The sequence below is a fragment of the Macrotis lagotis genome, chromosome X (genome assembly GCF_037893015.1).
Source record: "Macrotis lagotis isolate mMagLag1 chromosome X, bilby.v1.9.chrom.fasta, whole genome shotgun sequence".
Classification (NCBI taxonomy): Eukaryota; Metazoa; Chordata; class Mammalia; order Peramelemorphia; family Peramelidae; genus Macrotis; species Macrotis lagotis.
Genome location: NC_133666.1, coordinates 180,131,613 through 180,158,449, shown reverse-complemented (window position 1 = coordinate 180,158,449; position 26,837 = coordinate 180,131,613). Strand labels below are relative to the sequence as shown.

Here is a 26,837-nt window from a genome sequence, read left to right as displayed (position 1 = left end):
TCTGTCTCTGTCTCTCTCTTTCTCTGTCTCTGTCTCTGTCTCTCTCTGTATATATATATATATATATATATATTATATATATATATGTATGTATGTATATATATGTATGCTATATGTATATTATATATATATATATATATATCTTCATGAGTGAAATTAATTCAGTATTATAAAATCTGACTCTGATCCTCAGAGGCACAATGTAGTATCTGGTTTATTTATGTGCATCCCAGAGCAGATGCTGATATTTTCATCCATCAACCCTTATTCAACATAGTGAGTGAATCTCCTTGATCAGTTCTTTATCTAGAGACATAATGTGACGTGTTAAATCTTCTATGAATGTTTACTTTCCAATTTCTTCATGAATCATATTCCCCTTTTCCCACCAGAACTAATGATGGCAGCTGGATAAATTTCTTACAGTACAGATTTTTTAAAATTTATCTTGTTTTTGTTTTTAACACAAAGAAAAATTTCTTTTGATGTGACCATGAAGTTGATTTTTCCCTCAATTTTTTCTAAGTAGTTTTCTTTATCATGAGTGATAGATCCGCCAATTACACTTACATCAGTTTTCTTTGATGGGGTCTTTTTTCCCCTTCCTTCTTTCTTTTTTTCCTCTTGGGGATAACAGGATAAGTAGAGCAGATGTGCTTCCTTTAAAAATTTTGTGTTGTTTTAACTGATGTGTAAAATAAGAGTCTGTTTTCCTTTATAGCTAGCCACCTGTTCTCTTACACTATAGAAAGAAAGCTACTTGCTTGGTTTCAATTTTAAAATAAGTTAAAATATCACAGAGAGGGGCAATGAAAGGTCTGAAAGTTTAGGCTAAATTTGAGACATTTTAAACATCAGGCTTTAACATTGCTACCTTTATCTTTAAGAACAAATTAAATGCTATAGCTACATTTAAAGAAAATGCATATCAAATCATTCTATAATTCAAAAATTTATTATCATCTTTATATAGTAACTGAGTTTTGAGGAAATAATTAGTTTTTATAATGGAATAACAAAAATATTGCTGGGTCAAAGGATTATTTTTGTTCCAAATACACTTTGAAAGTACTTATCTTTTTAAAGTCAATTCTTTTTCACAATAGACATTTGCCAACAAACACAAAAACCAATTTTCCTACACTCTATGAAAATAGTTAAGCAAAAAAAATCACTTAATAGATTTAATGTATTTGATTCCTTGCTTACTGAAAGGAAAGAGCAGTACTTAAAACAATTTGGTAGCAAATTGTTCACTTTATTTGGAGGTTTGTATTTTAGCAGTCATTATGCATATTTTTTCATTTCGGTCTTCTTTCTTCACCTTATGGAATTTTATACCAACCAATCCAATGTGTATTTCTCTTATTTCTCTATCTTTCTCATTCTGTAGTAAGCCATAATATTTATTATGCTCACATGTTAAAATTTGTTCATTCCTCAGTCATTGGACACATGCTTAGTTTCTAGCTTTTTGTTACCATGAACCTTACTTTGAATGGCTTTGTTGTTCTTCACGTTGTTATTGTTGAGTCAGTTCTATTGTGTCCTGAGACCTCCACTGGGAGTTTTCTTGGCAAAGATAATGGAGTGGTTTGCCATTTTCGTCTCTATTTCATTTCACAGAGAAGGAATTGAGGCAAACAGGTTAAGTGACTTGACCAATGTCGCATAGCTAAGTAAATGTCTGAGGCTGGATTTGAACTTGAGTCATCCTAATTCCAGTCACCATTCTATCTGCTGGATCATGTAGCTGCCCTTTGTGCTTTACTGATAGATTTTTTAATAAACCATCAATTTCCTTTTTGAAATATAGTTCAAGCAATGGAATACCCAGATCAAAGTTTTTAAGCAATTCAATACATTTTTTTTTGCATAATTCCAATTTTTTTTCACAGTTTTACTAACAGGGAATCTGAGTTCTAAGAAATACCAAATAATGAGATTTCCTATTATTTGCTATCTTTGGTGATTTCAACTATGTGAAGCAATATCTCAGGGTTCTTTTCATTTAAATTTTTCTATTTATTTTTTATTTTAATAAGTTGGTTGTTAGTTACTTTAAATCACATTTTCATGTTCTTAAATCACTTGTTTATTAGTAAAATGACTCAGATTCATAACAATCTCTAGCGATTTAAAGCATCAGATTTTAGATATTAGTTGTATTTTCCTAAATCATCACAATTTTTCTAATTCCACCTTTTATATGTTTGTACTTTCCAAAGTACACATAATAAATATCTTGACTTTTGCCAACTTTTACTCTGGTTTCTTCAAAGATTAAGCCAACAGAGCATAAGATCTGGCAAGTTCTTCCACAGTGAAAAAGTTTTGAGGATAGTTTTGGAATAGACCACTTCAGCTTTCTCAGGATCATATTAATTAAACATCTTAAAAACTCATGAGTGAATTGATGATTAATTTTTGACTATGGCTACACATAAAACTAAATGTTACTTTTGTAGTTGAATGTATCTAATGAAAAGAAAAACAAAAACGGAATATAATGTTAAGGAAAGTATTAGAAAAGTTACAGTGAAAAGTCTTATATTTTTCTGAAAAGGAACATTAATACAAATTATTCAAAAAAAGTTACCTTGAAAAAGCACACTATTTTCTGCAATCCAGAGAAATTATAAACAGATAAGCTAAACTTTCCTTTGAAGACTACAAGATTTTATAAAATTATGCTATTTCAGTAATAGAGACTAGAGATAGAGTCCTAAAAGGAGATTTTAAAATGTCATTCTGAACAATGAGTGAGTCAGAGTAATTCATAATGACAATAAATAGCTACTTGCAAAATAATAATAACAATGAGACAACTGCCATATATATAGGACATATAGAAGATAAATTAGAGAAAATCTCAGAAAGAAGACACTAGAATTAAGAACTACTGGGTTAAGTTTCTTGAAGAGAGTGAGATTTTAGCTGATTTGAAGGGAGCAAGGAATCAGTAAAGAAGAAAGACATAATTTCAGGCATGGAGACAGCCAATGAAAATACACAGTTAAGAAATGAAGGATCTTTGTTTTGGGGGGTATTTTTAGGTTGTTTTTTTTTTTGCAAGGCAATGAGGTTAATTGGCTTACCCAAGGCCACACAGCTATATAATTATTAAATATCTGAGACCGGATTTGTACTCAGCTACTCCTGACTCCAGGGCCAGTGCTCTATCCACTGTGCCACCTAGCCACCCTGAAATTGAATCTTTAAGAGAAAGAAAAGACCAGTGTTCATACAGTATGTTGAAGTAAAAAAAGGCATTAGAAGATTAGAAAGGTGGGAAAGGGTAGGCTATGAGAAGTGCTTTAGAAGATCAGTAGAGGATTTAATATATGATCTTAGAAGTGATAGGAAGTTACTAAAATTTATTGAATAACCCTGGAAGTGATATGATCAGTTTAGGAATAGCAATTTGATAACTGAGTGGAGAATGGATTAAAATGGACAGACTTGGAACGGAGAGACCAATCATAATTAATTTTTAAGATGAAATAACTGAATTTTAAAAATTATCTAAGTTTACAGTTATATTTCATAAAAACTGAAAATTAAAGGAAATGACTTTTAACTCTCAGCTCAAATTACCATGAGATGATCTTAACAACCATTTACAAAAAAGAATATTGAAAAAAATCACAAAAATATTTTTAAACATGTTTTAGAACAAACTTCTGAAGTTTGTAAAGAACTTTATAAAGAACATTTAATGCCATATACTATACAAATTATTCTCACAATATGAAAAAGAATAAAATCTACAAGATTTACAAGATGATATGACCCAAATGTCTAATCCAAAGTGAAGAAAACATATTTTTTCTTAACATAAAATGATAAAAAAGAGCAGTAAATCAAAATTATTAATGGATGTTGATGCCAAAAATATAAATAAAATCCTAATAAAAAGCTGCAGCTACATATCCAGAAAAATCATTCCCTAAGAATAAAAGTGAATATACAATGATGATAGAAGGATGGTTCAGTCCTAGGAAAGCAATTAACATAATTATTAATCTTAATAGAAAAAAGAAACAAGAGACCAGAGATTTGAAAAACACTGGAAAAAATATAACAAAATGCAGTATTCATTTATGCTAAACACATTATAAAACTTAGCAGAGTCTTTCTTATATGTTTATTATATATACATCTATAGATATATTTACAGATATATAACTAAAAGTTAGAATTTATTTGCAAAGGAGAACCACTAAAAGATTTTCTAAAAACACATGTGAATAAAACAAGAATGATAACCTATTTTATTGAGTTTCAGAAATATTGGTGATAGTCATGAAATAAGAAAATGAAATTAAGGCATAAACATCTATAAAGAGGAAGAAAAAATGATCTCTCTTTAGAAATGATAGGATGCCTTATAAAATCCCCAAAAAGTTAATTGATGTAATTAATAGCTTTAGCAAAGTCACAGAATACAAAATTAAACCATCAAAATCATCATCTTTGGGCAGCTAGGTGGTGCAGTGGATAAAGCACCAGCCCTGGAGTCAGGAGTACCTGGGTTCAAATCAGGTCTCAGACTCTTAAATAATTACCTAGGTGTGTGGCCTTCCGCAAGCCACTTAACCCCATTTGCCTTGGAAAAAAACCTAAAAGAAATCACCATCTTTTCTATGTAGTCATGTCAAAAACTAAGAAAAATTGACAAAAATTATGCTGAAAATGGTTTAGAATTCATAAACTACCTGTGAATCACTCTACTAAAGCACTCAAGTCTTATGTAGCACCTTCATGAGATTGTACTAGTGTGGACTTGCAGAGTTAACTTTCCCTCTGGTTTGGCTAACTCAACTCATCCTACCTTAATATTAAGAGGTCTAAGTTCTTGGTCTAAGCTCTTTGGCAAGAGCTAGCCTTTTTGGGGGAGAGGTGTGAACATACACACTCAGTCTTATCAATATAACTCTTGAACCTCCCCTGGTATGCTTCCATTTATATAAAGAACCACTAATGAGACAAAAGGAAAAAAATAGTATCTCAACATAATAAGATTAAGCAAATTAAGAAATAATAAATATGTAATTTATATGTAAATTTATGTCACAGGAGAAAAAGGATGTACACTTACAGAATCTTATCCTGGAAGCAGAGAATAGAGGAAAGACAATGTTTTCAGGATAGCTCAAAACTCTAGACTCTAGGTTTTAATGTCATTGGTATACTCAGGAACATCTGTACCACACAAAATCACATCTCTTTAACTATTTTGTCTCTTACTTCTTTCCAGATGGAGAATCATTTCTTCTATTTTTAAACCAGTGAAGCCTTTATAGACTTTTAAATATAGAATTACCTTTAACATAGTGCCAAAGAATTTTTACACTGTTCATTTACCTTATCAAGTTGTCTCTGCCTTGGAAATTCAGAGAAGCCCAAGCAATTATTCACATTGAAAATAACAAAAAAACTCATTACATATCTATGATAACAGACTCAAATCTTATAAATAGGATTGTACAAATGGTCCTTAAAGATAATAGAGTATATGAATAGTTATGAGGAATTGTTTGCTCATGGTTTGATTATATCAAAATAATAAAATTGATAATATTAAACATTTTCCTTTATTAGTAGTACTATACCAAATTATCAGAGTGTTACTTTATGGAGGCAAATAAAAGAACAACAAAATTAATTTGGTATAACAGAAAGTCCAGATCCTCAAGGTAATTTTGAAAAGTAGTCATAAGGACTGGGAAATTAATTTGTAGGTCTGAAATTATTGTAATGCATGAATCATTAAAGCAATATAGTATTGATTAAAAAGAAAAGCATATTAGTAAAACAGATTCAGATCATATAGTCCTAATAGGAAGGAAACTTCAAAAGTATCTCATTAGCTTCTTTTACAGGTGATGACAAGGGACCCAATAAAGTTAAATTAATTGCTCAAATAAACATAGATTAAAAATGAAAGAGATGGGTTTTGAACTCGGATCATTTGTCTCCAATTTTACTTTCTCCATCATATCATGTTTTTCCTCTGCTACTTCTGTCTAAATAAGAAAGAGTCAGAAAAATTAAATAAAATTTTCAAGTATTTGATAAAACCAAGAAAATAACCTAATTGGTAAAAGTCTCTCTATACCAAAAATTTCTGAGTAAATTGGAAAAGTTTCACAAATGAATGAATGATTGAATACTTAGATATAGATTGAATTAGTATAGGTTAATATCCTACATTGTATATTATATGGCATGTTTCAAATATATAAAATTTAACTATAAAGAAAAGGTCAAAAAAATTTTAATTGAATAATATTAAAGTTGTCTCATAATTATGCATAGATTAGCTCATACAGGATACCAGAAAAGATAAAATAGATCATTTAATTACATAAAATTGAAAAGCTTTTCTTTTAAAATTTACAACATTTAGAATAAGAATGAAATTTACAATCTAGGAAGAAAAATTGATTCTTGAAATACCCCTGAGATAGGTCTAATCTTTTTAGATTAAAAGGAAATTAGCACAAAATTAATAACTGCAGCAATTATAACTAACACATATGTACTTAGACTCTGTGTTAAATATTTTTCAATTATTTCATTTTATCCTTGCAACAATATAGGAGGGAGTTTCTATTATTATTTCTATTTTACAGATGAGGAAACGAAGTCAAACAGAGGTTAAGTGATTTCCCTCAGATTATACAGCTATTGTAATTACCCATTAGATGAATAGTCAAATTTATGAAAAAAAGAGCAGTTTAAATTCATTAACAGCAGGTATAGAATTATTCCAAGTTCCTAAGAATAAGAGAAAATGAAATTAATCCATTTTTGAGATTTTACTACACACCCAGTAAATTGCCAAAGCTGGGAAAAGATAGAAATAGGTAATGTCAAAGGAACTGCAGATAGAGTCACACCAATCAACTTTTCATGTGGCCGTGATCACATCCACTCATCCTGGAAAGCATTTTCAAAAAGTGACCCAAATGGATACTCTGACTCAGAGATCCTATGCTCGGCAGATATGTCAAGGAAATCAAAGATAGGGAAAAAAATCACATTTACTAAAAATATCTATCATAGTAAAAAGCTATAAATACTGACTGTACCCATAAATCAGCAAGCATTATTTAGTAAGAATTTAATGTGTGCCAGGCAGTATGTTAAGTACCAGGAATACAAAAGTAAAAATGAAACTATTCATTCCTACAAGGAAATTACATTTTTTTGAAGAATGAATATTTAAGTATATGTGCTCATATGATTATATACAAAATAAGAGAAAGATAAAGTAATTTGCTGAGGGGAGATACTAGCTCCTGAATATATTCTGGAAAGAGCCTATATAAAATGCCCCATTGATTAGCAAATGACTAAACAAATTGGTAATTCCATAGTAATGTAATATTACTATGTTCTAGGAAACAATAAATATGAAGTGCTCAGGGAGACAGATATTGATTTAGAGTGAAATAATCATAATCAGAAAATAATATGTGTTCAATTCATTAGTGTTTTCTTCCTTTTTTATTACATATTCTGAGATAAATTTTCTTCTAAGGCAGAATTTTTAAATATGGGCTCAATGAACTCAAGTAGTCTTTGGAAAGATTTCAACGAATGCATGGAATTAAATGAGGAAAAATTCATTTATATCTTCACTTGCTTTTGATTTTATGTTCAATTCTATTTATTTTATTATATGAATTTAAGAGCATTATTCAGGAAAGGAGTCCATAGACTTTCTTTTTTGTTATGACTTTGTTACTTGAACTACTTTGAATTTGGTACTATATTATTTAAGTTCTAATATTATTAATACAGATTTTTATTTTTTTCCAACTTGTTCTTTGAACCAGTCTGAATTTAGTATTACATTGTTTAATTTATACTTTTTTTGCTTGCTTTTTAAAAACTGGATCTCCCTATCTCATCTAAACTGGAAATACACAGACTACACATAAATTGATTCCACTCCTTGCAGGAGATTTGACTAGCTTTGCTTCTAAACTGGGTCAATTTGTGCTTCGTTAGGCAACCTTAGGGTTCCCATTTCCAGGTCTAAATACATTGGTAGCTAACTTAGCACAAATACTCTATCTGCATAACAGCTCAAAACTGTGGAACTCATTTCATCCTCCTCAGGAACTGAGATTCCAAGCATGGACAAGCAATGTCTGGCAGTTTCTGTTTTTCAGATTTTTTTTTCTATCCTTTATGAATTGATTAGAATTTTTAGTGTGTAAAGCATTATATACATACTTATGTATATATGTATGTATATTTCCTTTCTGCATATATTTATGAACTTTATTGTCTAGAATATAAAATTTTTTGTTTCCATGAAATGATTTTTAAAATATTCATTAAAATTCAGTTTCATAATTATCATAGATTTTCTAGATTTACAAGCATAATTTTAAAGTAACCTACAATTATTTACTGGTTCACAGTCTACCTTTTTTGGGGGAGGGTTTAATTTTATTAGTAGTCACCTGCTATTCCATTCAGTATATATCAATTTAATATTTATATTTTATTGCTTTCTGTGTTTTTAAGCATAATATAGTTTCCCATTTTATTATTTTTTAACATGTTCCTTTTTTTTGAAAAGCCTTTCTTTAAATTATATTCCTTAAGATCATGATTTTTGTTCCTGTCTTTTATTCATTTGATATGTCAATAATTTTATATAAATACCTAATTTTAACTCTGAAAGGATCTTTTTTTTTACTTTAGTTATCTTTCTGTATAACATTTTGCAGTTTTATTTTTTGGCCCATTCAGTAAAATTCCTGGATTTTATCAATAGATGCTCCTCTTTCCCTTTCCTTCTGTCTAATTATGGTTTATTTTATTCTTATTTTACTACTGTGTTCATTTTTTAAACATTTCTCTCCCAATTCCAAATGGGGGTTTCATGAGTCTTCATCTCTAAAATTTTACTTTTAATTATTAATTCATTTGCATTTGAAATAAATTTTATTGATTTTTAAAACTTTTGCAAACAAAATTCTTCCAATTATTCCTCCCCTTCCAGAAAACTATCCCAATAAATAAATAAATAAATAAATACTTTTTTAAAAAATGCAAAAGGATAAGAAATTCAGTAAAACCCATTAAAGCATTTTAAAAGTCTCTATATATGTGTATATCTATATCTATATACATAAATGAATATTGTATGTGTGTATGAGATTCCCACTTTTGCAAGGGAGTGAGTTGAGGTGAAAAGAATAACTTCTTATATCTTTTCTTTAGGGTCATGTTTATTTTTTTGTAATTTTTACAATATCCACTTCTGTTGCTTTTTTGTTGACTGAGTATATTGTTTTCTCGGCTTTACTTATTCCATTCTACATCAGTGCTTGTAAATACTAAAATATTTGGAGCATATAAAGCTAATATCAATGCTGGTTTGTTGTCTAGGATTTTTTTTCAGTCTAACACTGTTTCTGTTTTTTTTTTTTTTAATCTTGTAAATGTTTTTTCATGATTGCAACTCCTATTTATTTGAACTCATCTAAAGCACAAATAAATTTTGTTCTAGGCCCTCATTTATATTCGGCGTATGTTTGTTTGGTTTTTAGATGCATTTTCATTTAGGTGACATATCATACAATTTTGTTTTCTTGTCTAATGTTATAATAAATTAAATCCATTTCTAGACATTTTCTAAGCACCTGCTTTGTGTTGACCATTGTGCTAATCACTGGGGATATAGAAGTAGACAGAAGTCAGATTATGTCCTCAGGGAACCTACAGTCTTGTGGCAGAAACAACATGCAAACAAATACATATAAAAAGCAAGCTATAGGATAAGTAGGAAATAACAGAGGAATAAGGACTGGAATTAAGAAGACTTCCTGTAGAAAATGGGATTTTAGTTGCTATTTTAAAGAAATTAGGGAGTTCAGTAGTCACAGTGGCAGAGAGGCAGTATTGCAGGCAGAGAAAATGCCTAGAGCTAAAAGATTACAGATTGGTTGTTGTTGTTTTGTGTTTATTTTTCCCCCCAGGAACAACCAGGATTCTAAAGTATAGAAGAGTATGTATATTGTTAGGAGTAAAGGTACAAAGTGGTTAGGTTAGACAGATCTTAGAATGCCATACAGTATTCTGCACTGCTCTTAGAAGTAAGTGGAAGCCATCTCAGTTTATGAGATAAGAAATGACCTGATGGGGATCTGTTTTTAGGAATATGTACATATATACATACATATACATATATTACTTTGGTGACTGGAGTATGGAATGAATTGGGGAGAGACTTATGGCTTGTTGACTGACCAGCAGGCTATTGTTATAATAAAGGCATGAGTAGATTAGGGTTTACACTAGGCTGGTGGCCTTGTCAAAGGAGAGGAGGGGCATATTCAAGAGAAGTTGCAGAGGTGAAGTAGACAGACCTTAGCAACAGCTTGGATATAGGGAGTTGGAGATAGTGAGGAGTGTAGAATGTTGCCTAAAGTTTATGAGCCTGAGAGAGACTAGGAGAGTGGTAATATAACCTTTTACAATAATAGGATAGGTAGAAACTGAACAGACTTTGGGGGGGGAAATTGAGTTCTCTTTTGGGCATATAGAGTTTTAAGATCCAGTTTGAGACGCCCAGAAGGACATGTGCGATTGGAGAGTGGCAGAAAGATTAAGACAAAAGTCATAGAAATATAAAGAAGGCACTAAGATTAAGGAGAACTGGATTTTACTGTGTAAAGTGATTTGTAGAATATAAGCTTTAACTGAGACTTGAGGGAAACAAGGGAAGATGGAAGGATAAAATTGGGGGAATACTTCAATGGTTAAGGTTTGGAAGCATGAGAGGATAATGTTGTAGGGTCTTAAGTAAAGAAGACAAAGTAGAGTTGAGCTGATACACCAAAGGTCAAACTGGAAAATGGAGGAAAATATAGCAAGTGCAGGAGTGATATACCAAGGAAAGAATTAAAGGATGAAATCACTGTTACTGAAAAATAAGATTAGGGATTGTAAAGAAAGGGAAAAATCAAATTATAAAAGATTATAATCAGATAAAGAAATTTTGGAGTTCATAAACACAGAAGTGTAACTCATTGGTAATGGCAAAATCTTGGAGTAGGTCATAGAAAATGAATAACCGAGAAGTTAGATTTTTTTCTAATTTTGTTATCTTTGAAGTTTGCTCTAATATTGATTGAAATCTACATTTCTTTGATCCTTAGCAATTCTTTTCTAATATATCCACTAACTTATTAAGAATATTGAGTTCATTCTAAAAAATCAAATTTCTTCCTTTTTTTCCTTTAAAATATTCATTATTTTATCTTTTTAGCTATTCTAAGGATTTCAATTTTATTTCATTTTTTAAAAGATTTTTCAAGGCAATAGGATTAAGTGGCTTGCCCAAGGCCACACGGCTAGCTAACTATTAAGTGTCTGAGACTGGATTTGAACCCAGGTACTCCTAATTCCAAGGCCAGTGCTCTATTCACTGCACAAACTAGCCACCCCTATTTTATTTAATGTTTATTTCTTGTATTCTAATTATAGTTCTTTAATGATTGTTTCCTTCTTTGGGAGATTTCTCCTCAAACTTTTTATTCCATAGAATTTCTTCATCTTATTAGGATCCCTTTTTTTGTTTACTCTTTTTTATAATCCAACTTCAGATTTACTTTGAGGCTTCCATGTGAACTTTTCTTTCTTAAACTGCTTTATTCTGGTAGTCTTTTTTTTCATTTCATTTGTTCCATTTTTGATCATTTTTGAATCAGTTATCAAAAGTTGGGCTTGATCTCATCCTCTCATTTTACCATCTTACCAGAAGTTCTTAAAAATTCTTTTACAACCTAAAATATTCTGTTGCTAAGTGCATATTGCTTTGTGCCTTGAACATTGTACATTCTGGACGAATTGAATTATCCAAACCATAGTTTTTAATCCAATGAAATTACGTAGACTCTATGAATGAATGGATCTACATTGTATTTTATAGGACATTTCATTCTAGAATCAAAACATAGAAGAATTTATTATTTTTCTGCCTTCAACCTGAAATGAAAATTTCCTCATGAGAGAATTTTTCAGATAACTGAATCTAACCTATTTAGAAATAAATAACTACTAAATTCATGTAGTTTATTTAGAGTCAATGAACAAAAGTGCCAATGGACATGATTCATTCCCTATGACCTGCTTTTCCAAGATCTTACTGTCACCAACAAAATTTACACTTCCATGTTTATGAATTCTGAAATTTCATAATCTTATCATCTTTTATAATTCTATCCTTCCCTTCTTTATAATCCCAAATGAACTTAATTATAAATATTATGCTGAAAATATTAACATGCAAATGAAACCCTATTTTTCTCACCAGTGCTGAGTGAACATAGTTAATTTTCTTTTATGATCTTATGACTACATTATAAATGAATTATTTTTTGCATTGTATTATATCATAGTTATATTCTCATGACTTTTTGTCATATAGGATTATTTCTCCTGACATTAATTTATCCTATTAATTTATGCTATGATTTTTGAACTCTTGTATCTTTATAAAATAAAATTATAGTATCTTCTTTTATCATTATTCATCATTTTGGGATATTATCTGAGTTCCTGCTCTACCAACACTTTGCCATCTTAATGTGTTGCTTCTTTTCTGCTGTGATCTTAGAAACAAGTCATCCAGGATTGTTAGAAGTTTATTTTTAATGATGCTGACTAAGTGAGAACTGGATTGTCTCCTGTATAAAGCAGACTTAATGCTCTGAAATGCACTCAGAGACCTCCTTTTGTTTATTTGTTTTTAGCCATATTTTAATTGGTTGAGATTTCAAGATAGATAAGGTAATACTTTTTAAAATTATTGTTTCTTCACTATTTTATCATGTTTTACAGGATGAGAGTCTTCTAACTGTATATATGTAGAAATTGAAACTGAAAATCTAGACCGTGTTTATATATAAACTGATTAATATGATCAAACTGTGACTTTCATTTAGTTTGTCTTATTATGACATGTCTATTTGACTAATTCTTGGAATTTGGGACTCTGCCTAGAAGCAATAATACCATTTTTAAAAGACCATTAAGATGGTCCTTAATGGACTAGAAGGAAAAATGTGTTTTAAACTCTGACTCCTCAGTAGTATATAAGCTCACTCTTAATAAACCCAGGATATGATGATTTATAGTCTTTTTATAATTTTATAATCAACACCTGGTGAATTTTTTTTTGCACTTACTTTCTCTAGGTTTCAATGCCATTATATCTAAAATGAGAGTGTTACATTAGATGATCCCAACATTCCTTCCTCCTCTAAGTTTGTGTGATACTAAAAAGCACAGAAATATTAGAAAAGAATAAAGTAATTTTATATACCCTTGCCTGGGGCTTTGAAATAGTCATATTATAGAGGTGTATAATAGAAATGAATTTTACTGTGTATACATAGGTGGAAGTGAAAGATTGTGTCCAGTTTATTATTCTGACCTTCAGAAAAGTATTCTTACAGCTGTCTACTCAACCTTTTCCTTTCTCTTTCCTTGAGAAAGTTTTCTATTATTACATTTTAACCATGCATGACTGTAAATCTATCATACTGACCACCAGCCAATATGAACTATTCGAGTGCATCATTTTTCTTCCAGTGTGCTGCAAAGCCAGGAACTAGATGACAAAAAATGACATTATAATTGATCAGCTTCAGATCCTAATTCAGTACCTTACAAGGTTCCCTTTATACTTCATTCCTTTCATAGAAGGAACGTCAAAGATGAATACTGACTAGGAAATGGACAAAAATAATAAAAGGGTAATTTAAATAATTTTCCACAAACTTGTTAAAATAAAATTCCCAATTCAGATATGATGATGATAAGAACATGTAGATTTTAAATTTGCTGTGGAAACACTCTCAGCTTCCTGTGGTGAGTATAGTGGACCAAGGCATCTAAAAATCCTTTTATTCTTCATTGATTTCAGTACTGCTTTGCTCACTTTTGTTCATATTTTGCCCTGAGGATCTTTCTATAGCTATCTTCGTATTTATAGAGCACTCAAGAGACATTTTAAACCAAATTTATTCCCAACTCTTCTGAAATCCAAGATCAGTCACAGAGTGGTTTTTCCTGAACCTCTAGTCATGAGTGCCCAAGCAATGGTAATTGGCCACATGTGGGAAAAAGAACTCCCTTGAGAATTTTTAGAATTCATACACAAGTGACAAAGCAGGCCCTTAAGCCCATAGGGTGAAGCATTACAACGATAGAAAAATTGCTAGATTTGGGGTTAGAGGATCCAGTTTTGTATTTTGACTATGTAGTCTTAGTAAAATCATCTCAACTTTCTTAAGCAAATGTTTGCTTTCTTACAGGCAGTTAGGTAAGCAGTGAGGTGGCTGGACTTTTAGACTGGACTTAGGTCAGGAAGACTTGAACTGAAATCTATCCTCATACACTGACTAACCTGTGTAACTCTGGGCAGTTCACTTAATATCTCACAAATTTAGTTTCCTCACCTGAAAAAATGTGGGGATGAGGGGCGAATCATAATAGTTACTTTCCAGGGTTGTTGTGGTGATCAAATTAGATTCTATATAATAGTAAGTCCTTGAGACTGAATTCGAAATCTTATCTTCCTAACATGATTACTTTAGCAGTCCACTCAAGATGACCCTTATCCTTCTAAGTTGGAAAAAAAACCCTGCTTTATGGAAATGTATCATTTCATCAGATCCATTTTTCAGGAATTCGATGCCCTGGTGGCTAAAAAAAATATTTCTTCCCCAAAACAATTCTCTGCCCATCCTAAATATTATGGAATCATATCTCATGTAATACATGAAGTTAATCAGTAAAGCAAAAATATAGCATAAATGATGTGGTGACCACTATAGTGGTTATCTGTAATGTCCAGAAGTTAAATGAAGTCTTCTCTCTTCTCTCTCTCTCTCTCTCTCTCCTCTCTCTCTCTCTCTCTCTCTCTCTCTCTCTCTCTCTCTCTCTCTCTCTCTCTCTCTCTCCCTCTCTCTCTCTTATCTCTATCTTTGTTTCTCTGTATATCTTTCTTTCTCCCTCTTACTCTCTCTCAGGTTAGGTTTCCCTAATACTGGTTGGAAATAATGACCATTGTGGGCTATATCCCACAATTGATCAGCATGGGAGGAGCTTTAATTTATGCCATTTCCAAACTGAGCCTATTTGGCCCTCTATAGACAGTCTTGTGGGCCCTTCCTACCATATTGGTGCCAGATGTAAAGCAACTGTGAAATTGGGTTTTATCCCTTCTCTAACCTCATTTGAACCCCAGCTTCCCCAGGAACAATAATTATGGTGGATATCACAAAGTCAGGCCAGGACTATTAAGCTGTGCAAGTTATAATGCTACTATTTGGATGTGTAAACCAACCAACAATAAAATAAGTCTTCTTTAATTATCCCTAAATATGTAGAGTTTGAGAGAAAAATATTATATATAGGGAAATGCTGAAAAATGATTGGCTATTATTTGCAGCTAAGTTGAAGAAATGCAAAAATAAAGAAAATAAATTTATTAGAATTTTGCAATTTTCTTGTTTATTCTAGAAAATTAGTTATCTATTATCTAAGTCTAACTTAGTATTTTTTTTCTCCCTATAACTTTCTTGCTTAATATATGCTACCCTAATTTATCTTGGCAGGACAACTATTTATTAATTGTGTGCTTATTTATTCCTTTACATTTTAACCAAAATATTTGCTTTATTGCTAGATAGTTTTTGTTTTTAAACATTTTCAGCAGGATGATACTCTTGTTTTCCCTCCTTTAATTTCTGCATTCCTTCAGACACTGCATGGACCATTATACAGCACAACAGCTCAGACTTCACCAGAGTAAAAAGTTCCAATCGAGAAAACCCTCATACTGTGTTTTTCAAGTATACTGCCAATACCGAACAGCTCCAGGCTACAATTAACCATGCAGAACACTGTGAACAGGAGCTTGCTTACCACTGCAAAAAGTCCCGGCTTTTAAATAAGCGAGGTGAGTAAAGCTGAAGAATCTTATTATGTTGTATAATGTGTTTTATCCAACTAGCTGTTATGGATTTTAATTCTTTTAAGGTTATGGCATGGTGCTATTTGATTCTCAAGATTCTTGTTTACTTAGCAAACAGGTCTCATTGTGGAAGTTTTAGAGTCCCTTGTTCAAAGAAGAAAACCAAGGTCAATTCTTTATGAGGTTCTTTGAAACCTTAATTGTTCTCTATCAAATAATTGAACATAAAAGCTTCCTTCCTTAAAATCTAAGCAATGCTTGTCAGACATAAATTGGATTTTCTTTTGTTTTGTAAGTATTTATTGTTTTTCAGTTAGTCTCTGGAACTAACATTTAAAACTAAGATTGGCCTTTGAAATCACTCACTCCCTCTTAGTACTTTCTGTGGAATTCTCTAAACTAGTAATTCAGTACCCAATACTCTTCATTCTAACTCATTTTTTGTTAGTAAACTAGACATTTTCAAAGGAAAATTGACAATCAAATGGGGGAAATATTTAAAATTAAAAGACTTAGTTTCTTGAATTTCCCCACATTACCACAGAAAAGTATCATGGGCACTAAGAAAGCTAAGTCTAAAATATTTGCTTCACATTTTTAAAAAAGTGACATAATCACCTTTAATATTTAATATCCAATTTTCCCAGCGGTACATTTGTGAAATTACTTACTTCTTTCAAACCATTGACATACTCAAATAAACATTACCTTCCTGTTTTGAAGTACCTCTTAAAATGATTAAGTAACTTAGGAGGATTAAATTTGAGTTTTCCTCCACTATCTAGTGAAACTAGAATCCTGTTGGTTTCTTAGAGTGATCTAGTTCAAATGTCTGTAATATCCCATACTTTTACTGATAACATAAATAAAGGGAAAGATAATATATTCATCAAATAATATGTCCTTTTTGGCAGAGAACTTTTCATTTGAATGGATCTCTCCTCTCACTCAATTCCAATTAAATAAAATTTCTAGAGACATTCATTGTATTGATTTCATTATCAATTATTTTATTGAGAGATACCTGAGAATGAGGAAGGAAAACATCAAGATTATTATCCCTTGCTGCTTAAGTATTATTTACCTGTGAATTCACTAACAAGTGTGTGTTTTCTCATCCTTCTACACATGGGGGAAATGCTAATGGGAAAACTGGTATTTAGATGGATGAAAAAGAAAAATATTAATTGAGAAAAAAAGAATCAAGTTAATTTTCCAAAAAATAAAAGACGGAAAACTGTAACTAGCACTCAGTGATTATGACTCTGGTCCAAGATACTGTCATCCATTATCTTTACACTTAAGATAGTAGGCCTATTATTAACCCCAAATAGGCTGGAAAACTGAGAGTCTTGTAACCATGGAACCTCTCTCCCAAGGTTTATCTTCCCCATTCTTCCTAGGAGTTTGAACCAAACTTTAATATGCCTATATTTGTGCTTTAGCTACAGGTTGTGCTATGCTTCTTCCCAACACTATTTTCCCTCAGTCCCCAAACAAAGTGAATTAGTTCCAAGTATATTCATTGTTATTCAAGCTCTGATAAGCCAAATAACTGACAATACCCATGATCATTTCTGGTCCTGCATATAAATATATAAAACTATGCCTCATGAAGCATATTCTCCCCCAGAAAAGCTACAGTGTCATAATATTTAAATTAACCCTTTGCAAATTTTCTAAAGGAATGTATGGTAATATATATTCGCATTTGTATTACACATAGATAAACTAAAAGTTATCCATATGTGTCATGACTTTGAGTGTTCTTGGAAGTTTTCCCAAACATAAAATAGCTCTGCTACTTTGTTACTTGATATTTGAAATTCTTTTATTATGGAAGAAGTGTTTCAATCAATAATAAAAAATGATTGCTTTTTTGATATAATTTTTCCTGGGAGAAGAAATATATTTTGAACTATAAAATGACAACTATAAAAATCCTTTTCTAGGGGTACATTCTTATAGGGCTGTGTTGGATCACATTGCCCAACAAAAAAACTTGTCAAAGGCTTCATAAAGGATTTAATATTATAAATGCTTAATACATATTTAATTTAATGAAATAAATAAAATAAATTCAATGTTTTTAATTGAATAAATAAATATTAAATTCTATATGTGTCCATTGACAAGTTCTTGTTGGACAATGTGACCCAGAAGAGCTAGTGGGTACTTGAAGATGGCACTGGAGGCATATCACAGAAAGAAGAGACAAGACAAAAAAGAAGTTGACTTGGGAGCACCAAAGACAAATTTCATCTAGTTAGTAATTTTATATTAGGCAGTGTGCTTTTTAACAATTTTTTTAGGTAACAAAATATATTAAGTCATAGTTCTTATTTTACCTACATTTGGACTAAACTCAGGCGATGATGTACTTTGCTCCTTTAACAAATAGCGATTATCAGATCTAATTTTTTCCCCTTAATTTCTAATTTTTTTCAATAGTTTGAGTTGAAATTCCTGTAATTTCAGTGTACTCTCATGCTTACTTTTTAATCGAATTTGATGTGATTTTAATCTTTGTTTTAATCAATGATGGTCTGTTTTCACAAAAACAATTGACTTTGAAATTACTCCCATATTTGCAGACATTAATTTTCTATCTGTTCAAATATTTTAAATTTCATTATTTTTCTGATATCATTTGGAGTTCTCCATGTTCTGTACCTTTCTATTCTCATCTTCAAGGAAGTGTTTATGATATTTAGGTACGAGACTTCTTAATAATCAACAGCATTCTTTCATTCTTTGATCCCATAGCATATTTTCCAATGTATTTTTCACCACCTTTCCCTTCTCTATCATGACTTGTGTTCATTATATAGAATATAAGGCAAGATGAATAGGTATTTTAAGAATTTTTGTTTTCCTGTTGCCTTCTCTTTTAGAATAATTTAAACTGATCCTTCTATTTAATTCTGACTTTTTAATTCTGGTTTCATGTGCAGCTGGAATATAAATCATTTTGAAAATTATTCTCTGTGATTATGTATCAGTTTATCAACTTTGGCCAAAAAAAAATCAGATTTACATTACAGGTCATTAAATTTACATTTATAAAAGTTATAATACTCATTTATTCTTATTTCCTTGAAGACTCTTTCCCAAAACTTTTGCACTAGTGAAGGTAAAAAGGAACTAATAGGTATGAAAATTTCTTCGTATCTCTTTCATAGGTCTTCCTATCTACAGGTTTCTTTTTTGTAGCCCATGAATATGATCTATTCCACTATAAAAAATAAAGGAAACAGGTAAAGAGAAAAACTTTGTATGACTCTAGCATTCCCTCAAACCATCATCATATATCTCTCCTCTCATGATCAAATTCCTAATAACATACACACAAATAAAAAAAAAAAAACAAAGCTATTTACCCTTATTTTTTCTTATTTTTCAGTCTCTTTTAGTATGATTTTTTTTACTTCATCACTCAACTGAAAATGCTTTCTTCACATATACCAGTGGTATCTTAATGAACTCCATACATCTTTCAAAATTGTACTGGTTTCTATTCTTCCTTATTTCTTTCTTTCTCTACTCCCTTATGAAAATGTTCAAATGGAATCTATTTTTAAAATCACTACTACAAATAATTCACTCTCCTCTCTACTTTGACCTCATTCCATTCTCAATAAAAACTGAGAAAAAGGAAATCCAATGGGACAAAAAATGTTGGTTAATTTTTAAAAAAAGGATCTCCAAAGCAATGATATTTCAAATGTACATCTCTTTCTATACTGGGAGATTCATCATTTATCAGATAATATTTCATTGTGAAGTTTCCTTAAGTTTGCCTTTTTTTGTTGATCATTGTTTTGATCAGAATTATTAATTTTTTCAGAGTTGCTTTTCTTCTCAATAATATTCTCAATATTATTGCCCTTGTTGTAATCATTTCCTAATTATACTCATGGTATTCTGCATTTAATACTCCTCAAATTCTCTGTAATCACCTCTTCCATAATTTCTTATGGTACAGTAATATTCCATTACATTCATATATTATAGTTTGTTTAGTCATTGCCTTGCCTTATGAAAAATAGTGAGTCCCATTGCCCTTCGTTCTACTTCTATATAGCCATATTCCTTTTTACTCTCTTCTCTTTTCCCTCTCAAACTGAACAAAACCAATATATCTACAAGTCCTTTCCCTAACCCTTTCATCAGTTGAATTGATACCAAAGAAGATGTCTTTGTTCATCTCCTTTATCTCCCTTTTTTTCTTCAGCCAAATTGGATTACTTTCCACTGCTATCTCTCTATCCTATAAGGATCATAAGGACCAGTGGACTTTTCCATTCATCTGGTAGCTGAAAGTTCCTTTATGTGTTATCTCCCTTTCCCCATTGTGATTCAAGTTCCTTGAGCACATAGGGCTTTGGATAGAGTAAGCACTTAATACATATAAAAAATTACCTCAGCAAGGTACAGACCTAATCCTGTTAATTTGCTATATTAACTGTATAGTAGCTTTCTATTTTCTCTGATAAAAGAAAAATATGTAAACTTTTCAGTTTGTCTTTGAATGCCATTTGCAATCTGGTCCCTCTATACATTTTCAGGTCTATTGAATTTCTTCATGCTCTTTATGTTACAACTAAACTTACCTACTCAGTGTTCCTTGTTCATAGCATTCTATCTCCTATATACAGGTCTATGCACAGGCTGCTCTTCATGTTTGGTTTGTAGTCAATTTCTTTTCCTGTTTTCTAGAATATCCAATTTATTTAAATACTTGAGTTCTTGGATCATTTGTTTCATGAGACCATTCATGATCTCTCCACTTATTTTTGTCCTTACCCAAAACTCATAAACTAGTACACTTGTTATTCCCCCCTCCCCAATAAAATGGAAATTACTAAGGAAAGGATTTGTTTGTTGTTTTTTTTTGTTCGTTTCTGTAGACCCAGCACCTAGCATAGTGCCTTGTTAAGCAGTAGGTTTATTATGAAGATTCATTGAACTGAACTTTATATTATTGTATTCCAATATATTCTAATTCCTTTGAATGAAAATTTCAAATATAATCTGTTTGAAACTTATAGATTTGGGAATGTTAGACATCAGTTTTCCTTTTTTAATTCTCTCATTTTATTTTTGAGCATGCTAAGTCCCAAGGAAGGTTTATCATTTTATCCAAGGACATATCTAATCAGTGACAAAGCCTGAATTTGGATCCAACTTTTATGAATCTAACTTTACTGTCTTTAGTTAAAGATTTATCTAAGTCAAGTGATTTAATACTCAACAGAAAATGATTCTGTTTGCCAGGTCTCTCAAATCTAGGGAGGAACTTTATAAAGCAGTTCTTACTGCTTTAAACATTTTATATTGACCAAGCTCTTTGATGAATTAGTTCCCTTCCAACCTTATATGTGAAGTATCATTTTGATATTTTTGGACCATGGCAGATACAACAGAGAATTCATTATGTAATTGCTTAAAGTCTTTATGACCTTATTCCATATAAAATGCAACTGAAGGTATTTATGTACATATGCATACAGAACTTGAACTTGACATCTGGATCTATCATTTTGTTATATTAAACTGTGAGGAAGCAACAAAGTACTAAACAAAGTATTAAAATATCATTTTCATAACACTAGATCCTCTGTTCAATCAACATTCTGAATAAATATTAGAATCCTGTTTAATCAAAGAAGTGTTATGATCAGTTTTATAATTTTAGGACATAAATGCATAGTTCTTTAATTAAATAAACCAATTCTTCAACTAATAAATTTACAGAGTGTCTTATTGCCCAAAACAGTCCTTACCCTCAAGAATCTCACAACTATTGGGGTCAACCATAATGAATACAATATAGCAGTGCTTTGAAGAGAGAACATGTTTTGTATGTATCTTACTCAAAAGAAAAACAAAAGCTATTTTTAACGATTTGCAATTCAAATTTACCCTGGACCAATATAAAAAAGCGCTGGATAGTCTCTGCCTCTGACACTCTCTAACTATGTGACCTTGGGTAAATTGCTTCACTTTTATGGGTATTATATTTCTTATTTTTCAAATGAAGGAGTGCTATCCATGGTTTCTTCATTTAACATTTTATGATTTAACAGAATGATTTGACCATGGTCAGTCATTTAATTTCCCTTTTCAGTCCAATATGTCCTATTTATCCCAAAGTACTATCATCAGAGTCACCCTGATCTTCCCTATTTACAAGCATCTGTAATTCCTCCCTACTTTTTCTATCACATTATTTACATTCTTCCAGATAATTCCTTTCCTTGGTTTTCTTATATATTTTCAAAATTCCTTCAAATACTCTTGAATATTGTGAATGGAGCCAGATGGTGCATGATATCATTCAAAATGCTTCAGGCAATTTTCATGTTCCTACTTCATAGAGAAATTGGGTACAACATAGACAAAAACATAGTTATTCATTAAGCTATAATGATTTACTTTATCTTAAAACTATATAAACATCATGTTTGAGCAATTAATTTTTAAAGTGGTATTTTGCAGAATACTTCTTAAGTATTTTCGATATCTCCCATTACCCACTTTCCATTTCAATGATGAGTTTTTGCTTTTAGAGGAGGAGGTATTAGAGTTTGGAGGGGGACCTACTGAAGATACTGACAATAACAGTTCTCAAAGCTGTTATATCCATTCTTCCCAGAACTGAATTTGGTGCTTTTTTGAGGCACCCTGCTGAACTGACAGTTGTCTGCTAATGAATGAAGTGGTACATTTATGAGCTAGGAGATTGTCAACATAGCAGAAGTCTTATCTTACAATGACTAATAATAAACAGTGGTAGCTGTTACCTAAGAAAGAAACTGGGATACATTCCAAACTCTCAGTGGTGGCCTAAGGATGATAACAACTGAGTTTGAATGAACAAATGAAAATGTCCAAACATCTGTGAGGAGACATGCCCCTCATAGCTTGATCTTGTATTGCTTCAGTTTTCATCTTTCAAGCCCTCGCTTCTTCAAGGATAGATTTCCTTCATGTCCCTCATTATCCTTTCCTACATATTATGTGTATTTCCCATTCTGGTATTTAGAAACATTGTTAGTCTTAATGTGCAGTACTATAGATTTAAGGCAATATTCAGCTTTTATCACTTAGTTGTAAACACTCTGAGGAGTAGATAAAACTCTTAGTGATGAGAGTGGTAATAGACTTTGAGAAATTCTGCTTAGTGAAGCAGGGTGGTGCAAGTGAATAATATATTAGATGGTGTCAGGAGAGATCTGGGTTTTAACCTTACCTCTGTCTCTGTGTACGTCTGTGGGAAAATCAAAATTTTCTCAGCCTTGGTTTTATCATCTGTAAAATGGAGACAGTAATGTGTGTAGAACAACACTATCAGGGTTGTTGTGGAGATCTTATGAAATTGTACATAGGACTTTGCAAAATTCCCAGTATTATTTAGACCCATAGGATGTTTGACCTGAAAAGTAATTCAAGTCACTTAGGTTCCACTTTTCTAGAGGAATCACAACTACTGTATCCCTGGTAAGAGGCTTTATAGCTTCTCCTTATTATTGGTTCCCAAAGCAGCCTATTTAATTTTTGATATGCTCTTATCCCTAGGAAAGCTTTACTAATGTAAATTGAACTTCTTCCAATTTCCATGCAGTCCAAACAGAATTTAAATCAGGAATTCTTTTTTTTTTCTTTTTATTTGTTTTTCCAACTACATTCAAGGGTAGTTTTTACCAATTTTCTTTTGCAAGGTTGTAAGTTTTACATTTTTCTCCCTCCCCTTTGCCCCTGACAGAAAGAAATCTGATATAGGCTACATTTATAATTGTGCCAAATATAGATTCATTTTGATACTGTTCTGAGAGAAGAATCAGATCCAAACAGAAGAAAGAAAACATTAGAGAGAGAAAATGACATAATATATGTCATTTGAAGATAACAAGCTTTGGTCTCCATTTAAACTCCACAGTTCCTTTATTGTACTGCTGAAATGAACACATCCATCATGGTTGATCATCACCACATTGTTGTTAGTGTGCTTAATGTTTTTTTCTGGCTCTGCTTATTTCACTCAACATCAATTAATGTAAATCTTTCCAGGCTTTTCTGAAATCCTGTCTCTCATGATTTTTTAGCTTTTTAGTTTTTTTAGTTTTTTTGCAAGGCACTGGGGTTAAGTGACTTGCCCACAGGTAATTATTAAATGTCTGAGGCCAATTTGAACTCGAGTCTTTCTGACTCCAGGGCCACTGCTCTATCCACCGCACCACCTAGATGGCCCCTCTCATGATTTCTTATAGAGCAATGATGTTCCATCACATACATCTACCACAATTTGTTTTAGTCATTTCCAAATTGATGGACATCCCCTTCATTTCCAACTCTTTACCATGACTAAAAGAGATGATACAAATATTTTTGTACATGTGTTTTTTTTAACTTTTTTCCTGATCTCTTCAAGATACAGACCCAGTAGTTAAACCAGTAACTCTTAATCTTTTGTGTGGTTCTGTTGTACTCCTTTAGTAGTCTTGAGAAATATAGGGACTCCTTAAGAATATATTTAAATGCATAAGATCACAAAGGAAATAAACAAATAAATAATAAAGCTGTAATTTTTCTCCCTGGTGGACATTACTCCAGTTTTAAACTCTCACTCATGAGGGTTATATGATAGCCCTTCATTTTGAAAACTCTCCTGATATCTGGCCTTCTTGTCTTTACACAGATTCTAGAATGCATTCCTTCTTTATCTGTGTCTCTTAGCATCCCTAGGTGCTTTTAAAACTCATCTCGTGTCACTTCTCTCATATGGCTTTGACTCATCTCTTCCTCCCATTCAATCTCTCTCCCCCCATTCAGAACCATGAAGAATCTTACAATTCCTTAAATTCATCCTCTTAAGAATTCTAAGTGCCCTCACAATCTTAGCAATAGTACTCAAGTATCCTTCAGGTTATCACTTTCCTTCCTAAAGTATGACTTTCAAAACTGTAAGACAATATATTTCTATATACTCTAAAGACAGAATAAAGGAGCCCCACCTTTCCTCTAGTCCAATGAATGTCTTTACTTGTCCCAATACTCATATCCTTGAATATGCAAAACCATATTCTCTTGACATTTGTTTACATCTCTCAAAAAAAATACCTAGATATTAATATGAAAAAATACATTTTTTAGGAATATGCAAAAAAAAATGGCTATATATAAACATTTAATTTTTTCAATGGATATTTCATAATCTTTAACAGATTATTGCTTTACTATATAAATTATCCTGACTTCAGATTTGATAGAATTTCCTTTTAATTTCTATTTTAAGAAATCACATAAGAATTCTTTTCAAGATAAATTGTTCTAATATCATGCCTGAATGAGTTAAGAATATCTAGTTCATTTTCCAATGAAAGTATAAAATTGTGACATTCATTTAATCATTGGTAATGAGATATTTTAAAAATTTACTTGGATATTATTCTTAAAGGAATAGCTTGCTTTAAAATGTAAGATGAAATTACTTCTAAAGCATCCATGTGTGTGTGTGTGTATGTGTGTGTGTGTATAAAACCAATGATGTATCAAAGGAAATATATATGCATATTTCTTAATTGTATGCATTTTATTTTGTGTTTGATATGCATACTATATATATATATGTATATTTGTGTGTGTTTATGTTAAATTAATTGATACTTTTAAGTGTCAGGAAAAAAATTATGCAAAGAAGAAAAGAAAGTTTAGCAATAGAAAATTGTTTCTCATAAAGGGTTAAATCAGATATACTTTGCTTATTTGTCTTTTAGATGGAATACCATTAAGCTGGTGGATTGGAAGAACCAATGAAACACAGACATATTGGGGAGGTTCCTTGCCTGATGTTCAAAAGTGTACTTGTGGAATAGAAGGAAACTGCATTGATTCTCAGTATTACTGCAACTGTGATGCTGATCGGAATGAATGGTGATTTCTATATGATTATATTATACAAAATACACTTTCCCTCTTGAAATAATATCTTTATTTAATTTTTGTGGATAATATGTAAAAACTACCACATTCAATAAAACAAATTACACTACAGTGATTTGTACACTTAAATATGAAGTAAAATAACATTAATAGGTTGATTTATTCTTTTCATCATTTTTATATTTTAAAAACATTTGATATGTAGTACTTTCTATTTAGCAACGTTCATTTGTTTTACACAGTTTGACGTTAAGGAAACAAGATTTTTAATATATGTTAAAGTTTTATTGTATTAGGTATTAAGTATACCTTTGATGAATCATTCATCTTTTCAAGTATAGAATTGAATATATTCTTTATGTTTTTAGGGGAATTTAAATTAGGTAAATTTCCAGGCCATTGAAGATTATTTATCTCAGTGACTTAAATATATTTCTAAAACTTTTATGACATGTAGTATGATTCAAGATGATGTTTCATTATTGCTTCTCCATGTGGGTTTTTTGAAACTGCCAGATCAATTTTCCCCCATCATATCTCTCTGTGTCTCTCTGTTTCTCTGTCTCTTGCCTCTCAGTCTGTCTCTGTGTCTCTGTGTTTCTCTCTGTGTCTCTGTCTCTCTCTCTCTCTCTTTCTCTCTCTCTCTCTCTCTTTCTCATTCCTTTAATGTGTATAAACCTTCCTATCCACTGAAAGAAAAAAAATTCTAAAATATTTTAGATAATGTTTTGTGTTCTGATAATGATTCCTATTTCTTATGGACTTATTTAAATTTCTTTTTACTACAATTTTGACTTAATTTTGAATGAAAAACTGAATTGTTTCACTAATTTTTTTTCTCTTATCCATGACAAATGTCATAGCTTACCATCTGTGG

General features: G+C 31.2%; 1 protein-coding gene across 2 annotated transcripts in view; it reads left to right on the top strand.

Annotated features, from left to right (window-relative positions):
• Positions 1-26,837, top strand: part of CNTNAP4 (contactin associated protein family member 4) — a 588,793-nt gene that overhangs the window by 472,491 nt on the left and 89,465 nt on the right. For both annotated transcript variants that reach the window (XM_074208780.1, XM_074208782.1), the window contains exons 13-14: positions 15,803-16,000; positions 25,795-25,951. In XM_074208780.1, coding sequence (XP_074064881.1) covers positions 15,803-16,000; positions 25,795-25,951 — 355 coding nt within the window. The remainder of the gene's footprint in view (positions 1-15,802; positions 16,001-25,794; positions 25,952-26,837) is intronic.